We start from the raw sequence: 14057 nt of genomic DNA, 5'->3' as shown, positions 1-14057 counted from the left end.
TGAGAGCCAAATCTACTGTACAGCCCACAGGGAGCGTAAAGGGATGAGGGGGAGGAGAAGGAGGATGACAGGGAAGAGCGGAGCAGAGGAGCGAGCGACAGATGAGCCACCCTACAGAGGGAGAGGCAGAAACATGAAAATTGATGAGATGCAGCGTGAGAAAACTATCTCGCTCAGCAGACAGAGGCAGCGAAGGAAGCTGAGAGTGGGATGCGGGCCTGAAACCCGAGGAGAATGAGAGGAGTGAGCGAATAAAATGGACAGAAAGAGAGAGAGAAGGGACAGAGAGAGAGAAGGGCCAGAGAGAGAGAAGGGACAGAGAGAGAAGGGACAGAGAGAGTGAGCAAGAGAAGGGACAGAAAGACAGAGAGAAGGGACAGAGAGAGGGAAAGAGAGGACAGAGAAAGAGCGAGAGAGAAGGGACAGAGAGAGAGAGAGAAGGGACAGAGAGAGAGAGAGAGAGAAGGGACAGAGAGGGAGAGAAGGGAGAGCGAGAATGAGAGCGAGAGCGAGAGAGAGGAAGAGAGCGAGAGAAAGGACAGAGCGAGAGAGAGAGCTAGAGAGGAAGGACAGAGCAAGAGAGAGAGAAGGGACAGAGAGAGGTGTCCACTGTTGTGGTGCTGCAGTGGTGACGGTGGCTAATGCAGCACGATGTGACGTCAGTGTTGCAGCAGAGCCGGGCTGAACACTGACAGCCTTAATGTGTCCTCTGTGGTCTGAAATGAAGTGCAATCTTGTAATTACAATCCGGGGGTCTACACAGTCCGCTAGCAGCCCCCACATGGCCCCTGTCAATCATTACATCCACCTGACCTCACTTACGCAGTGTGCAGTTCAGCTCCAGCTGTTGGTTGCGTGTTGTTTTTGTTTGAACTCGTAGTTCATCCTGGGGTCTCCCTGACCTTGACTCGCCGCTCGGTCCGCATCTGAATTAATGCTGTCTGGTCATGATCTTCAGTCCTCGAGATGGGGAGGTCAGGGAGAGGAGCGTCCATCCGCGTGACCTTGCTGTTAGAACGCGGCGTTTGGGCCCAGTGCGGTACTGAGCCCGGCGTTGGGCCCAGTGCGGTACCGAACCCGGCGTCGGGCCCAGTGCGGTACCGTAGGCAGAGCGTTGGGTCAGTATGTAGGAATGTCCACGCTGCGCTAAGCCCCGCGTCCCTCGGGTTCCGCTGGGAAGCGCTGCGGAGCCGCGGCGGAGCGGGGCTCTTCTGAGGCTCGGCTAGCGGGACCAACAGGTGGCTCCGCCGGATGACTTATTTGACAAGACCACAACAGAACACTTGCCGCGCGCGCCAGTCATGTGATTATGAACGCACACGTGTACGCACATCATGTACGATATGCGCATACGCGCAGCAACACACACGCACGCAAACACACACGCACACACACGAACACACACACACACACACACACACACATACACACACACACACACACACACACACACACACACACACACACGTCCCTGTGTACTTCACCTCGTGCTGGCAGGGTGGGGGCCAGCGGCATTACGTGAGTGTAGGATCATGTGCACTTTGTGTACAAGTGTGTACGTACTGGTCACACAAATGGCACCAAAGTTGTTTGCAAACAACCTCCATGCTTTGCGGCCCGCGTGAGAACGTGGGGGGGGGGGTCGGGTTCGACATGGTAAATATAATTAGGCCCCCCCCCCAGGTGGCACAGGGCGGTGTTGCAGAGTCTCGGGTGACCCTCCCGCCCGCGTCCTGAACACCGCGCAGTGTCTAGAGGAAACACCAGTCATTCCGTGCTCACCGGCTAATTTTAGGCAGGCTTAAATGTCAGACGTGTGTTTGACGAGGCTCGTGTTTGGTTTAGGGGTGACAGCAAACGCCGCAAGCCGTAAACACGCGCCCTCCCCCGAAAAGCTGTCTTCATGCTGCCGGTGCAGCCATGACTTACCTGCTGCGGTACACCTGAGACAGCTGGACAATACTACACACCGCAGTTTACAGTTATACTACACGATATCTATGTGTCATAGTTTACAGTTAGACTACATGATATCTATGTGTCCTATTTTACAGTTATATAATATGATATCTATATGTAACATTTTACAGTAATATTACATGATATCTATGTGTAATATTTTACAGTATTATTACACGATATCTATGTGTCATAGTTTACAGTTATATAATATGATATCTATGTGTAATATTTTACAGTTATATTACATGTTATCTATGTGTCATACGTTACAGTTATATAATATGATATCTATGTGTAATATTTTACAGTTATATTACATGATATCGATGTGTAATATTTTACAGTAATATTACATGATATCTATGTGTAATATTTTTCCCTCTGATGTACTCACACTTTGCATCTGTATACGAGCCTTTTGGTTAATTTAATTCAGAAGTAGGGTTGGGAATCATTCTGATTTCGGCAATGGGGCAGCGGCCATGAGCTATTTTTAGCCCTGCCCGAGCGGAAGCGGAAGCTTCGCAGCAAACGGAAGTCAGACATCGGATGCACTAGACTGCATTAGAAGTAAGCAGATTGTTGTAATTTTCTTCGTTTTTTGCGTCATTTAGTATTATCGGATATGTGGCAGCATGTACGTGAGTTGGTGTTGTAAACACAGCCATGCTGTACTGTCTAACGTGCTCCGCATGTCTGACTTCCTGTGACGCGTCCATAGCGACAGCGATGCTGTGACACCACTTGGACGCTGCCCCATTCCAATGGACTCTGTGCATAACTGTAGTCCACTGACGTCCGGTTTCTACCGCAGCGAGCATACCAGTTTCCTGTTTCCGGATGAACAAACTTTCACCTGCACCTACCAGCAACTTTATTCACCCGTCTGCTGGTAGGTGTAGGTGGAAGTGTGTGGACAGTTGTGTGCATGTGGTTGATATTTATCCGTGGTAAATCTAGCAGGCGTCGCGAAAAATATGCCATCGTCAATAGCACACGCCAACAAACAGGGAGCTTTTATGACCGCTGCAGTAGAAACCGGAAGTCAGTGCACTACAGTTATGCACAGATGTGGGTATGCGTCCTGGTCGCTGCACTAGCGCCTCCTCTGGTCGGCAGGGGCGCCTGTTCGGGGGAAGCGGGAACTGGGGGGGGGGGTAGCGTGATCCTCCCACGCCGCGCGCTACGTCCCCCGGGTGAAACTCCTCACTCTCAGGTGAAAAGAAGCGGCTGGCGACTCCACATGTATGGGAGACATGTGGTAGTCTGCACCCCTTCCCGGATTAGCAGAGGGGGTGGAGCAGCGACCGTGACGGCTCGGAAGAGTGGGGTAATTGGCCAGGTACAACTGGAGAGAAAGAAAGTGCGGGGGGGGGGCAGTCTGCAAGTATTGACACACAACGTTACCGGTGATGGAGACGTTAATAAGGTCCTGACACACGAGTTTTATAGACATTTTTAATGTTCAATCTATTTCTCAAGTTTTATAAATGCCACTGAAATGCCTTCAGGATTTGATAAGCACCTCTTTGGTCCGATTCCAAGTTAAAACCAGTATATACCCAACTCTATACAGTAGCGAGGTTGGAAGTGCACGTTATGGCTTGTTTAACATCCCTGCCTCCTGAACGGGAACCCTTAAGCCGCACCACTAAAGTTTCATCACTCATGTCCTATTCAGTCACAGTCCATCTCAGCCATGTTGGCAAGGTGTGGCCTTTAGCCCGCAGAAACGCCGAAAACGTGGTTGAGCAGTATTTGATGACAAGATTACATTTGTCAAGGCTCATCCTCCTGCTTCACAGATGGCCTCTGACAGCTCAAATCCTCCATTTAACCCTCCTCGGAAGGTGCCAGTTGCTGGACAGCAACAGTAAAGTAAGTGTAAGTTAAGTGAGGGAGGCTTTCCTCTGAGTGTTTACCTCTACTTTCCCACCCCTTCCCCATCCGTCCGCTCTCCAAGGGCTAAAAACGGAGCTGACAAACTGCTGATCACGTTCTCACTTGCACCAGGAGTGCAATCAGCAGCGATATGTTATTGTACATTTAGGTCAGGGTTGGGCAGTCTTATCCAGAAAGGGCCAGTGTGGGTGAAGGTTTTTGTCCCAACCAAGCAATTACACACCCGTGTCTCCTAATCAAGTTTGCCAGCAAAGACTCTACTGGTTGATTAGTGGGATCAGGTGTGTAACTGCTTAGTTGAAACAAAAACCTTCACCCACACAGGCCCTTTCTGGATAAGATTGCCCACCAATGGTTTAGGTCATGGTTTGATGTAACCGAAGCGCTGGTACAGAAATCTGCTCCTCATGGGTACCTCACAGGATCAACAATATGGAACCATCTCCGTTTTAATGCTGATGCAACCCAGCTCATTTCCCAGGCGTGCATTCTCTAGTTAATCAGCTGAATTAAAGGATATTAATAAACAGACTCCTCCGTGGCACCATCTGTATCCTGAGTCTTCTGTGTCTCGTGATCATCGACATTCATACCTCTGAGTTGAAGCGTATTTGACAAACGTTGCAGGAAATGATTGGCCGCTTTGTCTTCACCACCGGAGGTCCAAACGTGTGGCTCATGACAGCCTTCTGGACAGGGTCCATCTGCAGGAAAGAACCCAGAGATGAAAGTGAGCGTCAGTATAACGGGTTGTCGGCCTAGTCCGCATGCATGCAGAGGTGGAGGTGTTCTGTGAAAAAAGGCATCTTACGCCTGAGAGCACAAATAAAACAGAGACTGATAGGGAGGGAGAGGTGATGGACCGAAAAAGAGACAAAAGAAGTAAATGATGGGGAGAGGTGATAAAAGGGGAGAACGTGTAGTTCAGAAGAAAGACCTGGTGGATGTGGACACAGTGTTTTTCCTCCTGTAGCCAGGTTAGAAATACTGTAACTGAGCAAATAACCGCCCGCTGCGGGATTCGATCGTTGGTTGTGCTGCACCACGAGACGACATCGCTAACCGCTCGACTAATGAGGGCCAACCTCACCCGCCTGGCAATCGGCCAGTGAGTCTTTTTGTAGTTTACAGTAGGTTACATCCTCGCGCTTCCGGGAAGCGCTTTCTTTATTCCCGCGCTCCGAAGAGACTTCTGAGGATCTGCACGCTTTCGGACACTTCCGCACCCCACCGCTGCCACCAATGTAACCGAGCATATTTCCGCCCTCTGCGGGATTCCATCCGGAGTTGTACTGCACCACAAGGCGACATCGCTAACCGCGAGACTAAAGGGGGCCGACCCCCTGGCGATCGGCCAGTGAGGGTTTTTTTCTTTCTTTCTGTAGGTTACAATACCATACATGGTAATAAAGTTGATGTACAAGAGAAAGTTAATTATGGTTAAAAGATGCTTCGTTGATAGGGTTTAAAAAAGCTGTTTCACAAAAGATTAAAAGGTGCAGCGGAGTAAATACTGTAACATGCATGGATAAGTAGACACGTTGGCCGCTGGCTGGCGGGTCTGATCCTTTAGTCGAGCGGTTAGCGATGTCTCCCGCGGTGCGGGCGATACGGGTTCGCTTCTCGGCCGCGGCAGTTCCTGTGGTTGCGTTGTCCCCCGAATTCGCTACACTATAAAACATCTATTTTATGAATGTCGGCACACAGCAGGATTCTGGGAAAAAAGGGGGATTATTTTATTGCTCAAACCAGTCATTCAGTTAAGCTGGGCGCCAAGGATGTAGTACTACATTAGGAAAACAAAAACCAGAAAGCTCAGCAGACTGTAAACTTATTAATTCTGCTGGGGAAATACCATATCCATAAAGCAAAGTCGTCGGGGACTCGCCCATCATTTGAGCCCTTTCAGGATTGAAGTCAGAATTGAGTCTATCCAAATTATAAATAATACATGTGCTCATACGGTTAGTATGCTACAACAATATTTTTTTTTTGGAGAAACTTGAATTTTATGCTTACCTCTGTTTAATTATTTTATTGTCTTTTTTATTTATTTATGTAACATTTACCGTACGTCTTGATAACCTATGGATTGTAATGTCGTACTGACAATGGAATCCTACTATACTATCCTTACTTTATAATGATGCCTTAATATGTTGTTTTTGTCTCAGTGTTTGTCGAATGTTTGTTATTGTAATACTCTTGTAACCGGTTATTTTCTTGCCCGGTGCGGGATTCGATACGAGTGTACTGCACCACAAGGCGACATCACTAACCGCGCGGCTAAAGGGTCGGACCCGTAGCTAACGGGCCTTATTAGTAGTTTACAGTAGCCACCCTATCCCGGAAGCGCGCCCTCGCGCTTTGTTATTCCCGCGCTCCGAAGAAACTTCTGAGAATCTGCGCACTTCCGGATCCCACCGCTGCCACCAATGTAACCGGTTATTTTCTTGCCCGGTGCGGGATTCGATACGGATGTACTGCACCACAAGGCGACATTGCTAACCGCTCGGCTAAAGGGTCAGACCCGTTAGCTAGGGGATTAACGTGTTTTATTAGTAGTTTACACTCTTTTATTCAATAAAGAGACAGTGGAAAAATATATCGTACAGTCTGCATGCATCAAACTTGATGTCGTACCTATTGTATTTAGAAATCACGTCAGGACACAGCGCTGTCGCTCGACACAACCTCTCCGTGGCATTCTTTATTTAGACTGACACAGCATCAAAGGCAGACCCAATCAAACAACCCAGAGCCCGCAGGCTCCACCAATCGATCCCAGCACAATAGAACAGCACCAAATCAAATGCAGCACTGTCGATGTGTGCATACATAACATTCCCCCCCCCCCCCGGCAGGATTTCAAACATGAAAGGTTGACAAAAAGTCCTCTAGGTGGCCAGGGCGTAAGCGTGTGCGAACAGGTCGTGGGGCGGCCTGAGGCTGGGCAGGCCGAGGTGGGGAGGGAGATGGCAGGGGAAGCTGAGGCCCAGAAATGTCTGGGGCCCGTGTAGGAGCTGCATGAAGCCCCGGGGCGTCTCGCCATGCTGAGGGAATGGCTATGGTTGTGTCACCAGCTGTGTGGCGGAGCTGACACCTTCCGTAGACGACTGGAGTGCCACCGAGTGCCATCGCTGAGGAGGTAAGTGGCTGGGCCCAGCTGACGGGTGACTTGGAGAGGAGAGGACCAGTATGAAGCCATTTTATTGTCCCTGTGGGGCCTGCGGACCCTGACCCAGTCTGACACATTGATGTCTGGCACCCTGGTTCGTTTTGACTGGTCAAACCGTTGCTTCATCCGCGTCTGCTGACGAGTGACTGAGGCTCTGACCCCAGAGGGAGGTGCCTGAGGTGTGGAGGGGCGGAGCCTGTCAAGGGGCATGCACAGTTCCCGGCCTAGCATGAGAGAGGCTGGGGAGACGCCTGTGGTCGAGTGCTGTGTGGCCCGATAGTGCAGCAGAGTGTGACGGATGGCCTGCGTGAAAGAGCACCCTTGGGCCATGTGTGCTCTGAGGCCGTTCTTCAGTGACTGGTGAAAACGTTCAACGCCGCCATTGGCCTGGGGGTGGTAGTACGCAGTGCGTATATGACGGATGCCCTTGCTTTCGAGATAAGCAGTGAACTCAGCAGAGACCAGCTGAGGGCCGTTGTCAGTGGTGATGGCCTTTGGGAGGCCCCAGCGAGAGAAAAGAGAGTCCAGGAAGTCGATGATCATCTGTGAGGTCACAGTGCCGGAAGTGGTGAGTTCAGGCCATTTTGAGTGTAGATCGTAGGCGACCACCATGAAGCGTTGGTGGTGGGGAACTCCATGGATCTCTCCACAATTGTCCAACTGCAGGTGTTCCCAGGGCTGAGAGGGCCAGGCGAGAGGTTGCAGGGGTGGGGGAGCCTGGTGGCCAGTCTTGCCACTCACAAGGCAGGCACAACAGTCCTTCACCAGAGCCTCAATATCTCTGTCTATCCCCGGCCACCACACCAGGTCTCGGCAGCGCTGTTTCAGTTTCACAATGCCCAGGTGGCCTTCATGCGCCGTATTCAAAACACGTGCACGGAGAGCAGCTGGGAGCACTGTGCAAAACCCACGTGCCACGCAGGTGTCGTTCCAGCAGGAGAGCTCCTGTCTGACTCGGGCGAACGCAGCCAGCTCCTCTGGGACCTTGTGAGGCCAGCCGTTCTGGATGTAGGTGCGGAGCTGGGAGAGGACAGGGTCCTGTTCGGAGGCTGCCCTCAGCTCCTGCAGAGAGACAGTGGCCTGGAGGGGTGTGTGTAGCATTTGGACAATGTCCTTTTCCACACAGTCAGTGTCCGTCTGTGGAGCTGGGGTGGAGACAGAGCGAGAGAGCAGGTCGGCGACAACATTGTCTCTGCCTGGGGTGAACTGCAGGCTGAAGTTGTACTGGCGGAGGCGGTCACACCAGCGGTGCAGCCTCAGGGGTTTGTGGCCTGTCCCAGATGTGGACAGCAGCGCTGTCAGGGCCTGGTGATCTGTCCTGAGGGTGAAGGAGCGGCCATAGAGGTAGAGGTGCCACCTTTCACAAGCCCAGATACAGGCTAACGCCTCACGCTCACCCACGGAGTACCGCTGCTCGGTCAGGTTGAGGGCACGGGAGGCAAAGGCAATGGGCTTCTCCACACCGTTCTGGGTTTGAGACAGCACGGCCCCTATCGCTGTGGCTGATGCGTCACAGGTCACAAAGGTGGAGCTGGAGATGTCGAAGTGAGCCAACACTGGTGTTGAAGTCAGTTGAGTCTTGAGATCACGCACAGCGTCACTGCATGCCTTTGACCACACCCATGGCTCGTCCTTACGCAGCAGCTGGCGCAGGGGGGCTGTGGTCGCAGAGTACTGGGGAAGAAACCTCAGGTAGTAACTTGTCATACCCAGGAAGGAGGCGACCTGGGCGGCCGAGCTGGGCTCAGGGATGGCCTGAATGGCGTCCACGTTGGATTGTAGTGGAGTTACACCGCTCGCTGAAAGCCGGAACCCCACGAAGTCGATGGCTGGCACAGAGAGGACACATTTCTCAGCATTGAGAGTTAGCTTGTGCTTGGACAGGGCTGCGAAGACCATGTTAAGGCGCTTGTCGTGGATTTCACTGGTGGGCCCGTGTACCACTATATCGTCCAGATAAATGGCCACGCCCAGTATGCCAGCCAGCACGGAGACCATGATTTTCTGGAAGCAGCTAGGGGCGGAGCTGAGACCGAAAGGCATCCTGGTGTAGCGAAACACTCCTGCATGTGTCACAAAGGCTGTGAGGTTTCGGCTGCTGGGGTGGAGGGGCACCTGTAAGTACCCCTGTCTGAGGTCGAGCTTGGAGAACACCTCAGAGCCATAGAACTGAGCAGTGAGTTCTTCTGAGGTGGGCAGTGGATACTTATCAGGGACCACTGCCTTATTTACTGCACGTAGATCGACGCAGACACGCAGGCCCCCCGACTTCTTCTTAGCCACCACGAGGTTTGAGACCCAAGGTGACGCGTCCACCGGTTCAATGATGCCAGCTTCCAGCAGTTGTTGCAGCTCGGCGGAGACCCCATCACGGAGAGCCAACGGGATGCGGCGCAGTGGTTGGATGACAGATTTCACAGCAGGGTTGAGGAGAGGTTGATGGGTGAAGGCGGAGAGGCAGCCCAGCCCCAGAAACAGCGATGGCCACTTCTGCTGCCAAGGTGTGGCGACAGTCAGGATTGCTGCCCCCCTTGTGTCTAAGAGGGAGAACCCCAGAGCGGAGAACATGTCCAGGCCCATCAGGTTGGCCCCACGGCGTGCCACATGAAAAACTGCATCGGGCAAAAGCTTGGTTCCATAGCGGACAGTCAGTTGGAGAGAGCCAACCAGATCGATTTTGGAGTCACCATACCCACAGAGGACAGCTGAGGGTGCGGACAGTGGCAGTGAACCGAAAAATTGACTGTAGGTATCAACATTCAGGAGAGACACACTTGCACCGGTGTCCAACAGCAGGGGGATGCACACATCATTAATGTTGACTGTGCATGATTTGAATGACACTGGCCCAGAGCTCACCTTGTGAATGACGGCGGTTGAAGACTGGGGGGTGTGGCCCTCTGACCCAGCCGGGGAAGATCGACAGACGTTGGCAAAGTGATTGTGCTTACCGCAGCTACGGCATGTCTGGCCACGGGCAGGGCAGTTCTGAGCCCTTGAAACATGAGACCGAGACCCACAGTTACCACAGGACTGTTGAGGGCGGGGCCGAGAACGCCGTCGTTGCAGTTGCAAGACGTCCCCAGTGGAGTCGGCGCCCGCCTCGCTCTGGTTGGGTTGCGTCCCGAGGGGCAGCCGTGAGTAGAGGGAGGAGTCGTTGGCAGCTTGACTGGAGGTGGCCACTTGCTGTGTATTTAGCATAGCAGCACACTCAGCTGCTCCCTCAACCTGTAGTGCGATGGTAATTGCTCTGGACAGCAGCAGATCGTCTTTTTCCAGCAGGAGAGTCTCACGCACCTTTGCGTTGTTGGTGTGTTCGATTAGCTGGTCGCGAACCATCTCGTCCTGAAGCGCGCCAAACTTGCATGAGCTAGCTAGCCCTCGCAAATTAGCTACGTACTGCCGCACAGACTCACCAGGCAGTTGGTGTCGCTGACGGAATATAAATCGCCGAAGGAGGGCACTCTGTGGAGCAGCGAAATGGGTGCTCATAAGTCCCACAGCTTCGGCAAAGCTTGTGACGTTCCCCAGAGACCCGAGCACACGATGACCCTCTGCTCCAAAGCAGTGTAGCAACAGAGCCGTCTTCCTAGCCTGGCTCACGTAATCGAGCCCTGAGGCGATGATGTAATTTTCAAAACTATGTAGCCAGCGAGTCCATGGTACCGGAGGCTCGCCAGGTAGTGCCAGGAAGGGGGCAGGTGGTGGGAGGGAGATATCAGCCATCCTCGTCGCCAATATTGTATTTAGAAATCACGTCAGGACACAGCGCTGTCGCTCGACACAACCTCTCCGTGGCATTCTTTATTTAGACTGACACAGCATCAAAGGAAGACCCGATCAAACAACCCAGAGCCCGCAGGCATCACCAATCGATCCCAGCACAATAGAACAGCACCAAATCAAATGCAGCACTGTCGATGTGTGCATACATAACAGTACCCAAGTTAATTAGATCCATATCGCACAGTGTGGCTTGCAGTAAACGTCTAGGATCGCTTAAGCCGTGTTCACACCCAAAGACACTAAATAGTTTCGCGCGACGAGATTACATACAAAGTCAATGCGGACGCGCGACGAGGCGCGACAAGTCGCTCTGTCGCTCCGGGCGACGCGACTCGCGCGAGCGACGCGATGACGCGGAGCGACAATCGCTCGAGGCGATTTCAACTACAGCGACATTTTCGCGCTGACGCCGTGCGCGAAAGCCAATCAGTGTCGAGAGTCGAAGGACGTCACGATTCCCGCTCGTTCGTTCGAAAGAACCGAGAGAAGCGAGGCGGGGAAATTCCCCGAGCTCTCGGCGTCTCATGAACCCGCCCACGACGGCGTTTGGATCTCCTGAGGAGGGACCTTCTCAACAACACACACAGAGCAGCAATTCGCAGTATACCGGCCGTGGTTGATGACGGACACAAATGGCGGAAAGACGTTGTTGGTATATATGACATTAGCCCCTCCTCCTTTTTCCCGTTCTGTGGCGCGAGTGTTTTTGTGGCGCGACAAAATAAAAGTCTGTGCGACGTCTCATTCGCGCGAGTAGAGCGACGCGAATTATTTTGTCTTTCGGCGTGAACACGGCGTGAGGCTCCGACAGGCTTCGACAGGCTGCGACAGGCCGCGACAGGCTGCGACAGGCTCCGACAGGCCCTGACAGGCTTCGATAGGCTCCGACAGGCTGCGACAGGCCGCGACAGGCCTCGACAGGCTTCGACAGGCCCCGACAGGCCGCGACAGGCTCCGACAGGCCCCGACAGGCTCCTCCTCCTACATATTTCCCGTGAGCAGCTGGAGACATTTCTGCTCGGAAGTTCGTTGTGCAGTTGTTCACGTTTGACGTGTGCGTTTGTTAGCATTCATTAGCAAAGTGAATGGACTCATAGCCACTGTATAGCTAACCCAGCTAACGCCATGGGCTTTAGTTCATCGTTTCCGACCTGGAAACCCCACGTAGTGCTACGAGCTAGCGTTATCAAGTCAACGCCCCGAGTCTCTGCGACGACACGGACAAGGCTCGCCGCCGCCATCTTGTTCCTCCCTGGAGAATGGGAGACCGGTATTGGCTGCAGACTGGACTCAAGAGATCGTTAACAAGGTACAGTGGAGTTAGAGGACAACGAGACAGGAGACGTGAGAGTAGACGTAGTCGAGGTAGTTTACTAGCTCCAACTTTGCATGTCATACGTTCGACAACGACACTGAACTGACTGTGAACCGGAAGCGGAAGTGCATTATCTGACCCCTCGCCTCTTCCCTTAAAGGTACACCGTCCTCTTAGGTGAATGTCTCGATATATAGATGTGGGTCACCACACAGGCCCCCCCAGAATTCACCTAAACAAAACAATGCAAAACAGCAAAAGTGCAAGTCATGAACATAAAAATAGACTCTACAACAGAACAGTCAATGACATAGTGCAAAGTCACGGGGAAAACAGGTGACGAGTCGGAGGGCGGACCCTGCGGCCATAACGGCTGCGCTTCACAGGAGGGGAAACAGATGGGGCCGAAACCCGGGCCATAGGCGGGGCCGAAGCAGGAACAGAGGCAGGTGCCGGGGCCGACCTAGGAGGGCGCCCCCGCCGCGGGGGTAGGGCCAATTGCATTGGCTCCCCAATGTCCAAGTGAGCGGGCTTGAGACGGTCTATAGCGACCCGCTCCGGCCTGCCCCCCATGTCCACCACAAAGTTCTTATCCCCCGCCTCCAGGACGCGGAAGGGCCCGTCGTATGGGGGCTGCAGCGGGGACCGATGGCTGTCGTGCCTAATGAAGACGTACCTCGCCGATGGCAGATCCTTGGGGACGTAGGACCGGGGGAGGCAGTGTTGAGACATCGGAACGGGAGCGAAGGTACCGGCAGCGCTCCGGGACGCACTGAGGTGAGAGGCGGCCGACCAGGGAGCCGTAGCATCCGGAAGAAACTCCCCCGGAACCCGCAGGGGCTGGCCATACACCAGCTCAGCGGAGGAGGTCTGGAGGTCTTCCTTCGGGGCCGAACGCAGGCCGAGCATGACCCACGGGAGCCGGTCCATCCAGTCGCAGCCAGTGAGGCTTGCCCGCAGAGCGGCTTTCATGTCCCGATGGAACCGCTCACAAAGTCCGTTGCTCTGCGGGTTGTACGCCGTAGTGCGGTGGATCTTCATCCCCAGGTGCTCAGCGACCGCCGTCCAGAGCTCCGAGGTAAACTGGGAGCCCCGGTCGCTCGTGATGTCACCAGGCGTGCCGAAACGGGCCACCCAGCAGCCGATGAACGCCCGCGCTACCTCTGCTGCCGTCGTGGAGGACAAGGGAATAGCCTCTGGCCACCTGGTGGCCCTGTCCACAATAGTGAGGAGGAACGTATAACCACGGGAGGGGGGCAGGGGACCCACCAGGTCAACATTGACGTGGTCAAACCGCCTCTCTGGAACCACAAACGGCGCCAAAGGGGCCTTGGTATGGCGGTGCACCTTGGCGCGTTGGCACGCCACACACGAGCCGGCCCAGGCTCTAACATCCTTACGGAGCCCAGGCCAAACGAACTTGACGCTCACCAGCTTGGTCGAGGCATTCACTCCCGGGTGGGAAAGGCCATGGACGGTGTCGAAAACTCGGCGCCGCCAGGAAGTAGGCACCAGGGGGCGCGGTTGACCGGTGGAGATGTCACAGAGGAGGGTGGTGTTGGCCGAGTCGAACGTCACTTCCTCCAGCCGTAGCGCCGTAGGGGTCGACCGGTAGTCTTGAACGGTCGCGTCCTTGGCTTGGTCCGCTGCCATAGCGGCGTAGTCGAGTCCCAAGTGAACGGCGTTAACAACTGCCCGTGAAAGGCAGTCGGCGACGAAGTTATCCTTGCCCGACACGTGTTGTATGTCCGTGGTAAACTCGGAAACCGCCGCGAGATGGCGCTGCTGACGCCCAGACCACGGTTCTGAGGTTTTGGCCATACAGAACGTCAGCGGTTTGTGGTCCACGAAAGCGGTGAACTGTCGGCCCTCCAATAGGAACCTAAAGTGTCTGGTTGCGAGGAAGAGACCCAG

The 14057-nt window shown here is 53.8% G+C and overlaps 1 protein-coding gene across 1 annotated transcript in view; it reads right to left on the bottom strand.

Annotated features, from left to right (window-relative positions):
* The window catches only part of LOC130130669 (proline-rich protein 36-like), a 37680-nt gene that overhangs the window by 11810 nt on the left and 11813 nt on the right, over positions 1 to 14057 (bottom strand). The window contains exon 4 of the mRNA XM_056300443.1: positions 4458 to 4568. Within this exon, the coding sequence (XP_056156418.1) occupies positions 4458 to 4568 (111 nt within the window). The remainder of the gene's footprint in view (positions 1 to 4457; positions 4569 to 14057) is intronic.

This window comes from Lampris incognitus, chromosome 2, assembly GCF_029633865.1.
Source record: "Lampris incognitus isolate fLamInc1 chromosome 2, fLamInc1.hap2, whole genome shotgun sequence".
In the NCBI taxonomy this organism is placed as follows: Eukaryota; Metazoa; Chordata; class Actinopteri; order Lampriformes; family Lampridae; genus Lampris; species Lampris incognitus.
Note: the sequence above shows the minus strand (reverse complement) of the source record. Positions and strands in the feature narration are given on the sequence as shown.